Consider the following 13755-nt stretch of genomic DNA (forward strand, 5'->3'; position numbering starts at 1 on the left):
AGTTAGAGGCAGCTTCTGCTATAAACCAAATATCACCACTTTTATAATAAATATCATCACCCAACACAGAGAAACATGTGGTCGAGCATGTGGGCAGATGGATGTAACTAACACCATGTCTCCTCCACACTAATAGAATGGGGATAGAAATATATTAGGATATGTAAGAAGCTAAGTTGAATAATTTGACTGTTTCTACAGGAATCTGTGCCTTGGAACATAATACAGTGCCTCAAACATTATACTATGAATACAAGTTGACTGGAATTAGAAATACAAGTGTGAAGAATTAAATGAGCTTCCAGTCCTTAAGAGACATTGTAACTTAAAATATTGGTCAATGGAAAACATTTTGATGGATAAAACAAAATTATATACAGTACAATTAGAATTTGTCTGTACAATATACTGTATTATGTCTGATTACCGCACTTGAAAAACTTATCTAACAAAGGAAAAATGCAAACACTATATGCCCAGGACCCCTGCAACAGCTGGCAGGAGGAATAAAAAAAGATATCTGAGTGCGGTATTCTAATTATGAAATTTAAAAATGTAGAGTAATTTTATTTTATTCCATTTTCTACATGCATAATACAGTACAGTACATGAGATTACAGTAAATGAGAAGTGGGACAACCAGGTAACTGGCTCAGTAACTATGCATGGTGTGAATGATGAGTCTATTTGTCTTCATCTGAGTTTGTGGACAAATTAGGATAATGATGACACGTTGAAAGATTATTTGTAGACTTAATAACATTGAGAGTGTTTGAGAATAATGAAGTGAGTTAGTGTACAGGCATTTGCAGAGACTAATAATATAACCAAAGTCACAAAAGTACAGTACTGTATTATGGTTTATTACATGCCTTCCTTGGACACATGTTCACGAGAGTATCCAATTTACTTAAATATCCATTTACAAAAGCCTGTGGGTCCAAAATTTTTGGTTAACAGATACTTACTGTTTTTGTACATTTATTCCTATATCACTTTGTTATTACCCAATATGACTCATATTACAATAAGAACATAGATTATTCCTCCAAAATGGATACTCCTAACATTGTGTCCCAAACCCACAGCTGTAGCATAATCAGTTAATACTAAACCACCATCAATACTTACTCCATTAGCTTATTGTACACATTTGGGTCAGCTCTTATTGTAATAATAATCTTTGGGTAGTCTCTTCTTTTTTGCTGGAGAAGAGTCACAAGGATATCCGAGTGCCACAACAATTGGGATATATCAGCGCTCATGACAAAGGGATTTGCATTTAACATTACAATGTAAAGTTTTTTACCAGCAGTCAGTGGTGTGGGTCTTATCTTGCACTCATACTGATAGGGTCCATCTGGTTCATCTCTGGGTGTTAGAAATAAATTTATAAATATATGAATAATCTGTTTGATAGTTAACATTACTGAACCTAAAGAATAACTGTTTTCTCTTAAACACCCCCCTAAATTCAGGACTGCATGCAGGATGAATGTAAGGAAATACTGTACTTCACACAGAGGGTGGTAAACCTATGGAACAGCCTACCAGCTCAAGCTATAATACTGACAACATTACTGGGCTATCAAGAACACTGGAGGGATGATCCTATTGAGGTCACTGGTCTTTTCTCCTCGGCATGACCACCTTTGATTTGGGATGCCATTACATAAATAAGGTAGGTAAAAATGAAGGATTGAACTATAAAATCCCATTCTATGTCTGTGAGGAGGAAATAAATTACTTGAAAGAAACACTGAATAGTAAACACATTTTCTTTACCCATCAAAAATGGTCTATAGTTTATTAACAGACACATCATCCAAACTACTGTACTGTATTGTGTGTTGACTCTGATTCATTATCTTACTGGTATGCACTTCAAAATCATCCTCAGATATCAAGTGTAATATTTTAGTGTTCAAGCTCAAATTTTTTATTGCCAGTTTAATACCTCACCAAGGGAGGAGTGTGGGTGGGTTTCAGGTAACTAGTATTTTCCCCACACATAATTAGGGAATGGAGACTGAAATCACAGTTTATATCCAAATGTAGGTCTAGTAATTCAAATTACAGTTCATGGTTGTTGAAAAACAGTTATCTGGATCCCTGATGTGTGTGGATGCTGCTACACAGATATCGTGTATACAGGATGAACCTTGATTTAACGGCATCAACTGGACCTGGACCGTGCCAATTAATCAGGTCCCATGCTGTTAAATCCAACTTGCTGTTAAAGTGAAGTATAGAGAGACAGGAAGGCGTTGGTGATGAAACCATTGCATCAAGCTACCAAAATTATAATTTTTGTCATAATATTTTAAGTCAGAAATAATAAATGTTTCAGAGATGGTGTTGATATTTATATGAATTAAGGTTTTTGTAATAAAAACTAAAAAATTTCAACAAATATTTGTTTCCTCTTAAGTATAATTCAAGTCAGAGTATATAAATAAACATGTAAACATGTACAGGTACTTTCCATGGGATGTAAATCACTCAGGATATTATACAGTATAATATCCTATATTTTACAGTCTACCCTAGTAAAACCATTTTCTCTAACACATAGCAAAAGAGTACAAATTACAATACTCTAATGTGACTTAGAAATAAAAAAAATATAAAACTATAAAATAAGAAAAGTGAAGTGCATGGATGTGTAAGTGTGGGAAGTGAACATTTGTGTGGTGACAGTCAGCACTGAGCTGTAACTATGTCTATGTATCGACACACACGTCTCTGAGTCAGCTGGTACTGCCCAGCTGATCGCGTTCCATTACTGTATTCGTTCATTTTCTATTCAGTTCTTGCGCCTTGCCTTGGCTGCCACATAAAATAATCTATTTATAATACTGTACAAACAAAAATATTTTCTAGATGTACACTCACCTGCCATAGTTTCGATGCACCCTTTACCCCTACTCCTGGCTCGAGGGAAGTCTTAGTTAAGGGTGCAAACTGAAAGGTCCCTCTTGTATAGTGATGTTAAGTATAGTGATGGTAAATAAAATGTTGTGAAGTCACCAAAAAAAAAAACTGTATCATGCATATACAGTGACCCCTCCATTAACGAACTCAATCCGTTCCAGAAGGTCGTTCGTTAACCGAAAAGTTCGTTAACCGAAACCATAGTTTCAATGGGTTTTTGGGTAATTGGTTCCAGCTCACTGAAAATGTCCTAAATTCAACAAAAATGGTAGAAAAGTTCACTTACTTTGAGGTGTGTATGTAGAAGGCTCCTGGATGATGATGATGATGATGGGAATTAGAATGGGGGTGGAGGAGAAGGAAGAAAAAAAGGCATTGGGGTGGAAGAGAAGTCACCCCATGGCACCATTTCATCCATAAAATTTTAGTTCTCTTGGTGGTTTTCAAGATTATTTTCTTTATATCAACACGGCACTGCATTATATATTGTCAATATGTAAAATATATTTCAAAATGACCAATAATTTGCTTGGAAACACAGAAAAAAAGCGTTTAGTTGAAGAGAGTCTCAAGCAAGATGTTACCTCCAGTGAAAACAGAGAGAGACTAACGCCTGTTTGCTTTGTTAAGAGGCTGGATGCCGCGCATTAAACTAGTCACTTATCCTAACTTTAGTCTGAGGTATTATTTATTACTAAACGTTAAAATCTAGTGTTTTCACCCAACATTTCTCAGAGAGGTAGGAGCTAGTGAGCTGGGAAGAGGGGGGGGGGATTTGAGTCCATTATTTGAATGGACATTAACCTGGCGACTGTATTTCTCTTAAATATTAATTGTGTGAGCATACCATCATAAAATTTAGATGATATTTTTACTACAACATAGGTATTGTGTCGGAAAAAGTGGAGTTTGGGGGTCGGGCCAGTCTCTATTGGAATTGATCCCATATGTTCTGTTGTTCACTTTACGCGGTTTTCACTTTCCGCGGTACCCTGTGGGTTCAATTGACCCGGGTACTACTGTACTACTGTACACCACGTGATGCCCCTCATAACACCATCTGTGAGGTAACTACTACATCATCAGGCCCCTCATAACACCATCTGTGAGGGAATTACTACATCATCAGGCCCCTCATACACCATCTGTGAGGTAACTACTACATCATCAGGCCCCTCGTAACACCATCTGTGAGGGAATTACTACACCACATCAAGCCCCTCATAACACAACCTGTGAGGGAACTAGTACTCCACGTGATGCCCCTCATAACGCCATCTGTGAGGGAGTTACTACACTACGTGTCTGCTGTTCAACACCTCAGCTCACATGATCTACCTGTGTAAACATTAATCTGTATGTTCACTGTATGTTCCTTCACCTTTCTCTAATGAAGGCTTTTGTTAAACCACCAATGTATGTAATAAGTCATTTATGTCCAATGTATATTTTCAGCCTTCGGGCTGCAAACTTTTTCAATAAACCGTTTATTATTATTATTATTATTATTATTATTATTTATTACATAGAATTCCTAAAGTATTAAACAGTGCTAAAGCTTCATTAAGAGTACAAAAACAACTTACTCATCACTGAAGAACATGTAATCCATTTCTGTGGGAGTCATGGTATGATACTGAGCACTGGTTACATTTGTCTTGGGTCCAGATGAACCAGCAACAATTTGGACACTATTAGGTTCAGGGCTAAACCCAGGTGGAGGATTGGTCCTTTTTACATCTACGTGTACTGTTTCACTATTGGGTGAAGGATCAGTTGAAGCAAATTTAAAGGCAGACAGTACTAACTGAGCTCGAGGATAACTGTTTTTGTGGCTTGCAGGAATTGTTCCAAATCCAGTTGATTTTAAAAATGGCTCCTTTGCATCAGTAACTGCTGCATGGTTTCTGGACATCATCTCGTTTTGTAATGTTGCTTGATTCAACTCTGTCAATTCATTATGAGAGCAAGAAGATAAATAGCTGTGATTATTAAAGTCATCTGTAAAAAGTGTAGGAGGTGACTGGCTGTGACTGTTTGATTTAACTGTCATGGTTGGAGAAGCCACATGAGAAAACTGGCAATTCTTGCTACAATCTTTTGGTACGGGTGGATAAGTCACACTCTGTGGTGTTAGAAAATCACAGGTAGTTACTACAACCTCTTGATCAGTTGCATCCACAAGATTAATAGTTTGTGTTCCTGAGTTAGACAATGAGGGAACTGTATTCAATTCTCGATGACTCTGACCCTCTTTCAAATTTAAACTTTTAGTCACTGGACCAACATCTTGAATGATTGGCCCTTCAGGAATTCTGAACTGTGTGTTAACAAAACTTGCATCACATAAACTTTCTGCGGGAAGTTTTTCATTCAAGGGAGCTGAACTGATGACAGCCCAACCTTCAGCCACAAGAATTTCTGCAAAGTTTAGGTCCTCTCCTCCACTCATGTCCCACAGATTCACAGTTGTTACATCCTGAAAGAAATGAAGCATTTTTATAATGCAAGAAACTTGTCTTGAATACCTCACTACCCTAAGCATCTTCCTTCTGAGCAGGTTCTTATGATATTAAGGCCTCCAGCTTCTCCTGTTACTATGTATCTTTAAGCCCATCTCAGTTTTTCTTACCACCTTCCCAATTTACTCCTTAAGTAATGCACCACCTTTTTTTCCAACACACCCTCTACATTATATCTATATACAGTAAACCCCCCAATATAACGGACACCATCTATAACAGACCTCGGCTTTAATGATCATTGGACTGGTTCATATATTACAGATTCAGGACTATTAAAGTAAAAAATAATAGACCAGTCATATCCAAATTATCACAAATAATTACAGTAATACCGCATTTATCCCTACTCTGCATAACACTGATTTATTATAGAGCTCCTTGGTCCTCTCCTGGAGTTTTTACTATAAAAAAAAAATTAAAATCCTTAACACAAGGCAGAAGGTATAAGACAGAACACTTGGGAGTCACCGACAGCGGCCATGCTTGTATACAGTCTCTCTGCCAATGAGAGCAACGTACTGTACTAATGTACACTATCGATATTGAAACGGTTTATTTAGCCAGAAAAATACAGATACACAGTCAATAATAATAACAATATTGACATGCCTGAGCTCTCTTAATGACACTTAATATATACTGTACATTTATCTCAAGGAAGTATTATGTGACATTTAATATCATCTGGAAGAGTACACGTAACATGGCATTAGTAAGAATATATCAAAATATATTATCACGATTATCACTTCGTTATTTATTTTATTTATGTATTTATTTATTTTTTACATATATATTATAAGTACAGCGTGTCCTGACAATTCGTGGGCATTTAATTGGCAATCCTTGATTATTTGTGGATGACACCCTGGATGTACCCAAGAATGTCTGCTGATAGTTTTAAAGATGGAATTTTTGCAGCCAGGACAGGGAGCCACTCGTTCTAGACAGTAAATTTTACGAGGAAAAAATTGCCGTATGGCAATAAGCGATAGTTGTGTTCTTGTAAAACATTGTGTTATAGAAATTCGGGTAATAGAAATAACAGGGCTTATGGAGAAAATAGGGTTAGGTGCAGATTACTACTCGAAATCGAAAAAAATTTAGTAGTTAGCATAACACAAAGGATAGTACAGTCTAAATAAATGTTACATTCATATCTAACAATGAAATCATACAGTAAATGTAACACTTTACCTTGAAAAAATATGAATATAACTTGATGGGGGAGAAGGGTGATTTTGAGATTGATAACATCGAGCTTCTCTTCAAGTGTTATAGCCTTTCTTTTACGATCAACACCGGGAATGCGATCACCAGAACGCTTCTTGGAGATATTCTTCTTTACCATATTCACAGTTAATACCACAAAATTGGAGAAAGAGTAAGCAAAAATCGCGTTTCAGCAAACAAGCGTTCGCGTATTGCAAATACAGTGACCCCTCCATTAACGAACTCAATCAGTTCCAGAAGGTCGTTCATTAACCGAAAAGTTCGTTAGCCGAAACCATTGTTTCAATGGGTTTTTGGGTAATTGGTTCCAGCTCACCGAAAATTTCCTAAATTCAACAAAAATGGTAGAAAAGTTCACTTACTTTGAGGTGTGTATGTAGAAGGCTCCTGGATGATGATGATGATGATGGGAATTAGAATGGGGGTGGAGGAGAAGGGAGAAGAGAAGGCATTGGGGTGGAAGAGAAGTCACCCCATGGCGCCATTTCACCCATAAAATTTTAGTTCTCTTGGTGTAATTCAAGATTATTTTCTTTAAATCAACACTGCACTGCATTATATATTGTCAATATGTAAAATATATTTCAAAATGACCAATAATTTGCTTGGAAACACAGAAAAAAGCGTTTAGTTGAAGAGAGTCTCAAGCAAGATGTTACCTCCAGTGAAAACAGAGAGAGACTAACTCCTGTTTGCTGTGTTAAGAGGCTGGATGCCGCGCATTAAACTAGTCACTTTACCTTCAATTATGTTCAATAATTGTTAAAATGACTAAAAATTGAATATTAAACTTTTAAAATTATTGAATAGTATAAACTTCTTGATATTTACTAAAATAGTAAGGAATTTAAGCCCTAGAACCGATTAATGTATTGGCGGACTGATACTAAAGCTGGTTGCCCGGTCAGTGCAAGCGAAAACATGCTGAGGTCGGTTCGTAAGAACTTCGTTAACCGAATTTTTTTCGTTAACCGAATTGAAGATCCTTATGGAAGGCAGATCGTTAATCGAAATTACGTTAACCGAGGTGTTCGTTAAACGAGGGGTCACTGTATCGTTACTCTATTCATAAATCTCGTTAGAGCCAATTCGCGTTGTCAAAACACGCGTTATAGCAGAATTCACTGTATGTGTTTTCTTGTGTGTGTATGTGTCCACACAAACACACACACACACACACACACACAAAACAGGAAAAAAAAATCATTGTCCTAAGGGCAAACACATACTGTAAAGGGAATATATATATGTTTCTCTGCAACACTAGTAAAAATGTACACCCCCTCCCCCCCGTCAGTAAATGATATTCGCGGATTTGGCTATTTATTAGTGGTGATGGTGAGTGTTGGTGGTGATGGTGATTGTTAGTGGTGATGGTGAGTGTTGGTGGTGATGGTGAGTGTTGGTGGTGATGGTGATTGTTAATGGTGATGGTGAGTGTTAGTGGTGATGGTGATTGTTAGGAGGTAATGGTGATTGTTAGTGGTAATGGTGATTGTTAGTGGTGATGGTGATTGTTAGAGGTGATGGTGAGTGTTGGTGGTGATGGTGAGTGTTGGTGGTGATGGTGAGTGTTGGTGGTGATGGTGAGTGTTAGTGGTGATGGTAAATGTTAGTGGTGATGGTGAATGTTAGTAGTGATGGTGAATGTTAGTAGATGGTGAATGTTAGTGGTGATGGTGATTGTTAGTGGTGATGGTGAGTGTTGGTGGTGATGGTGAATGTTAGTGGTGATGGTGAATGTTAGTGGTGATGGTGAATGTTAGTGGTGATGGCGAATGTTAGTGGTGATGGCGAGTGTTGGTGGTGATGGTAAGTGTTGGTGGTGATGGTGAGTGTTGTTGGTGATGGTGAGTGTTGGTGGTGATGGTGAGTGTTGTGGTGATGGTGAGGTTGTGGTGATGGTGAGTGTTAGTGGATGGTAAATGTTAGTGGTGATGGAGTGTTGGTGGTGATGAGTGTTGGTGGTGATGGTGAGTGTTGGTGGTGATGGTGAGTGTTGGTGGTGATGGTGAGTGTTGGTGGTGATGGTGGGAGTGTTGGTGGATGGTGATTGTTAGTGTGATGGTGAATGTTAGTGGTGATGGCGAATGTTAGTGGTGATGCAGTGTTGGTGGTGATGGTAAGTGTTGGTGGTGATGGTGAGTGTTGGTGATGGTGAGTGTTGGTGGTGATGGTGAGTGTTGGTGGAGGGAGTGTTGTGGTGATGGTGGGTAAATGTTAGTGGTGATGGTGAGTGTTGGTGGTGAGAATGTTAGTGGTGATGGTGAATGTTGTGGTGATGGCAAATTGTGGTGATGGCGAGTGTTGGTGATGGTAAGTGTTGGTAGATGGTGGGTGTGATGGTGAGTGTTGGGGTGATGGTGAGTGTTGGTGGTGATGGTGAGTGTTGGTGGTGATGGTGAGTGTTAGTGGTGATGGTAAATGTTAGTGGTGATGGTGAGTGTTGGTGGTGATGGTGAGTGTTGGTGGTGATGGTGGAGTGTTGGTGGTGATGGTGAGTGTTGGTGGTGATGGTGAGTGGGTGATGGTGATGGTGAGTGTTGTGGTGATGGTGAGTGTTGGTGGTGATGGTGATTGTTAGTGGTGATGGTGAATGTTAGTAGTGATGGTGAATGTTAGTAGTGAAGTGAATGTTAGTGGTGATGGTGATTGTTAGTGGTGATGGTGAGTGTTGGTGGTGATGGTGAATGTTAGTGGTAATGGTGAGTGTTAGTGGTGATGTGAGTGTTAGTGGTGATGGTGAGTGTTATGGTGATGGTGAGTGTTAGTGGTGATGGTAAGTGTTAGATGGTGAGTGTTGGTGGTGATGGTAAGTGTTAGTGGTGATGGTGAGTGTTGGTGGTGATGGTGAGGTTGGTGGTGATGGTGAATGTTAGTGGTAATGGTGAATGTTAGTGGTGATGGTGAGTGTTAGTGGTGATGGTAAGTGTTAGTGGTGATGGTGAGTGTTAGTGGTGATGGTGAGGGTGGTGATGGTGAGTGTTGGTGGTGATGGCGAAGTTAGTGGTGATGGTGAGTGATGGTGAGTGTTGGTGAATGTTAGTGGTGATGGTGATTGTTAGTGGTGATGGTGAGTGTTGGTGGTGATGGTGAATGTTAGTGGTGATTGTTAGTGGTGATGGTGAGTGTTGGTGGTGATGGTGAGTGTTGGTGGTGATGGTGAGTGGTGGTGATGGTGGTGTTGGTGGTGATGGTGAGTGTTGGTGGTGATGGTGATTGTTAGTGGTGATGGTGAGTGTTGGTGGTGATGGTGAGTGTTGTGGTGATGGTGAGTGTGGATGTGATTGTTAATGGTGATGGTGATTGTTAATGGTGATGGTGAGTGTTGGTGGTGATGGTGAGTGTTGGTGGTGATGGTGAGTGTTGGTGATGGTGAGTGTTGGTGCTGATTGTTGGTGGTGATGGTGAGTGTTGGTGGTGATGGTGAGTGTTGGTGGTGATGGTGATTGATAGGTGGTGATGGTGCATGTTGGTGGTGATGGTGAGTGTTGGTGGTGATGGTGAGTGTTGGTGGTGATGGTGAGTGTTGGTGGTGATGATTGTTAATGGTGATGGTAAATGTTAGTGGTGATGGTGAATGTGGTGGTGATGGTGAATGTTAGTGGTGATGGTGAATGTGGTGGTGATGGTGAATGTTAATGGTGATAGTGAGTGTTGGTGGTGATTGATAGTGGTGATGGTGCATGTTGGTGGTGATGGTGAGTGTTGGTGGTGATGGTGATTGTTAGTGGTGATGGTAAATGTTAGTGGTGATGGTGAATGTGGTGGTGATGGTGAATGTTAATGGTGATAGTGAGTGTTGGTGGTGAGTGATAGTGGTGATGGTGCATGTTGGTGGTGATTGTTAGTGGTGATGGTGAGTGTTGGTGGTGAAAGGTGAGCCATGTGGTCACTTTGGACTACTGTATGTTGATAGCCAGATAACCGACATAGTCCATTATTATTCCGGATCTGGATATAGCAGACTTTCAACTTTAATGGACCGGCCTTCCCCCCCAATTAGTCCTTTTTATTGGGGGCTTACTGTATCCACTTTACAATTTTAACCCTAGTTATTCTAATCAAACATCTAGAACATCCCAGAGTTCAATATTTCACAAATCCTAAACTCCACAGCTCATATCCTTGACTTTCAGTCATTCTGATCCTCCACTAGAGCCATTCTGAATCTCCATTACACTTCAGTATTTCTCACCTCTTATTTTCTATGAATTGAAGCAACCATCTTTTCTTTATTGATATTAATCCTCTGATACATGGCAAGTTTAAAACACATCTTACCTCTACGGAGACAATTTTGGCCACAAGCTCTTTATTCTGGATCAACTGCAGGAACCTCTGTGAAGCTGCTTGACTCCACACCTTACACTTTTTTGAAGGAATCACACCACTTAAAGATGCCTGTAAATATTGATAAGTAGATGAAATATAGTAATGAAAAGAAGCACTGCATTTACACAATATTTTTTTTCTTCTTGGGGAGGGGGGGGAGGGGTGATTTCAAAATATCCAGAATTCAAGGTTGATTGGGATGAAATATCCGAGTTTAAGGACAAATGGTTGATAGATGAATGAGGGTCAAACTAAAAAACCCTTATCATTTCAAAGAAAGACATAATGAATTAAAGAAAGTCACTTTGTTCATACAATAATTAATCAGCGCATAACAGACCTATCAGCCACCTGACTACCAGGTAAAATGACAAGTGGCAAAGAGGGTAGAGTAAATTGAAGTACAGCATTACTAATGATCACTCACTTTGATGGCCTGTGCTGGGAGTGTGAAAAATCTTCTATGAATGAGACGCAGACATGTGTAGTCACACTTACACACTGTGCCATAGTCAACAAAAAACACCTGAAAAAAAATTATATCATGGACTTAATACCTTTGCTTATTCATAGAAAAATCTATGGAGATAAAGAAACTACCATATTTTATGGCATATAAGATGCACTTTTTTGTCTGAAAAATGGCCAAAAAAATCTGCCTGCATCCTATAATATGTGAACTTGCAGTCTCTTGTAAGCTAATGAAGCTCCAAGTTGCTATTTCCAGTCGGCTAAATACTACCTAACCCACCTCCAGAATTAAAAATGTTATTATTATTATTAATTACAATAATTAAAAAATTATTATTGTAAATATAAATGCTCGATTTATAACTACTCTATCCTGTACTGATGATGATAACCTGAGACTATTAACGTCCGTATGGCAGACATCCAACTCTTCAGAGGTAGCTAAGCAGTAACCATTCCTGAACTCTTACAAGCATTACAATCTATTAATGCCATACCTGCAGCATTTATTTTTCAATCTATAAATACCTGATAACAAATGAAGGTGTACTGATAACTTTCTTTTCAAATTTGCATTTGCTAACATTACTGGCAACACTGTAGCCAGTTTAGACTTGTTATTGCAACCACCAGACAACTGGGCCAAGCTATGAGGCGTTAAGGACGTTTTACAACTTGTATTTTCGAGTAGATCTACCTAACTTTGTTCTTTTATTTTTACTCAGTTACATGCACACACTATCCTAATCATCTCAAGCCCATTCCCTGACCATGGTCATCCCTAGTCCTTCCACAACATTAAATATAGACATCAATGACGAAAACTTACATTTTCCAGACATGAAATAGAGAACAGTGATGAAAACTTCCATGTTGGAGATATCAGTCTTTTGTATTAGTTTGGCACCAGCAAGTAAATACACACGATGATACTTGAGCAGTAATTTATTTTAACCTAAAAATAAGGTATGCCTGTGTATATCAATATTGTATATGGCCACAAGTCCTGTATTTCTGCTGGTAACAACAAATACACCACAGCTGGCTGTCTCCAGGCTCCCGCTTGGCGGCTCGAGCCAACCTGTGACATTAACCAATCACAGAGCTTATCACAGTCACGCGACTTTTTAGCAACTTTAACCCTTAATTTTGACACTTTTTGGCATAATTTATTTAAAAATATTAATACCATAGTGAATACAAGTGTTTTCTTTACCCATTAACCTGCCATCTTATGAAAAAATTCCGACCGTCAACTCATCAATTGTGAGCCAGAAACTGATTCAGAAACAGTTAACTTGAACCACTTGCTTGGATTTAGAGAAGGTGAAGTAGTTATATAGGTGTTTTGGGTGCTGACTGTGTAGTTAAGGTTTTAACATAAGTATCAGCCCTTCAAGCACCTCTGTATTATATCCCCCTAACTTGAGGCCAACAGTGCAGGGAAATGGAAAGGGTTATTAGTAGTACAGTGAACCCTCGAAGATCCGGACTAAAAGGGGGGAACCACCTTTCCCAAAAAGCTGATTGTCCGGCGAATGTACTAAATATATAAAAACGATAAATAATTATATAAAAAACACCCAAAATACAATACGTACATATTATCCTGACTACTCGAGTTAGTTATACAGATTTTTTCCTGTGAAAAACCATAATTTTGAGCAACATATTATTGTACTCACTTTGTATGCAAATGTACTACTACACTAAATGACTAACAGATTTATCTCTTGTGCAAACTATGTGATGCTTATATTCAAATTGTTCGCTCTCTTGCAAGGATTCCAGCAATGTAAGTTATATTCTGCTAGGTTTAGTCTGAGACATTTTATTAGATACAAACTTTAAGCCTATAACTACCTTCACCCTACAGTAGCTGGGAAGTGAGGTGTTAACAGCGGGTGGGGGAGTTACCAATTGCATAGTTATCAGATCAAATAGAGGGAGTTTAAATTTTTCACTTACAAAATGTCACTGAATTGACTTGGCAGAATATAACTTACAGTGCTGGAATCCTTGCAAGAGAGCGAATAATTTGAGTATAAACATCACATAGTTTGCACAAGTTAAATTTTTTTAGTCCATTAGTGTAGTATATTTGAGTACAAAGTGAGTACAATTACAGTATATGTTGCTCAAAATTATGGCAAGTTACATTTTGCCAAGTTTAGTCTTTGACATTTTATAAGATAAAACTTTGAGCCTAAAACTAACTTCACCCTATTTTGGGACTGCTACTTAGGGAGGCTTCTTA

General features: G+C 38.5%; 1 protein-coding gene across 1 annotated transcript in view; it reads right to left on the reverse strand.

The window, feature by feature from the left end:
- LOC121869359 overlaps positions 1-13755 on the reverse strand; it is a 78013-nt gene that overhangs the window by 15398 nt on the left and 48860 nt on the right. The window contains exons 8-11 of the mRNA XM_042370695.1: positions 11455-11553; positions 10977-11096; positions 4521-5413; positions 1132-1371 (exon numbers count right to left, since the gene is read on the reverse strand). Coding sequence (XP_042226629.1) covers positions 1132-1371; positions 4521-5413; positions 10977-11096; positions 11455-11553 — 1352 coding nt within the window. The remainder of the gene's footprint in view (positions 1-1131; positions 1372-4520; positions 5414-10976; positions 11097-11454; positions 11554-13755) is intronic.

Source organism: Homarus americanus, unplaced genomic scaffold (assembly GCF_018991925.1).
Source record: "Homarus americanus isolate GMGI-L3 unplaced genomic scaffold, GMGI_Hamer_2.0 scaffold36734, whole genome shotgun sequence".
Classification (NCBI taxonomy): domain Eukaryota; kingdom Metazoa; phylum Arthropoda; class Malacostraca; order Decapoda; family Nephropidae; genus Homarus; species Homarus americanus.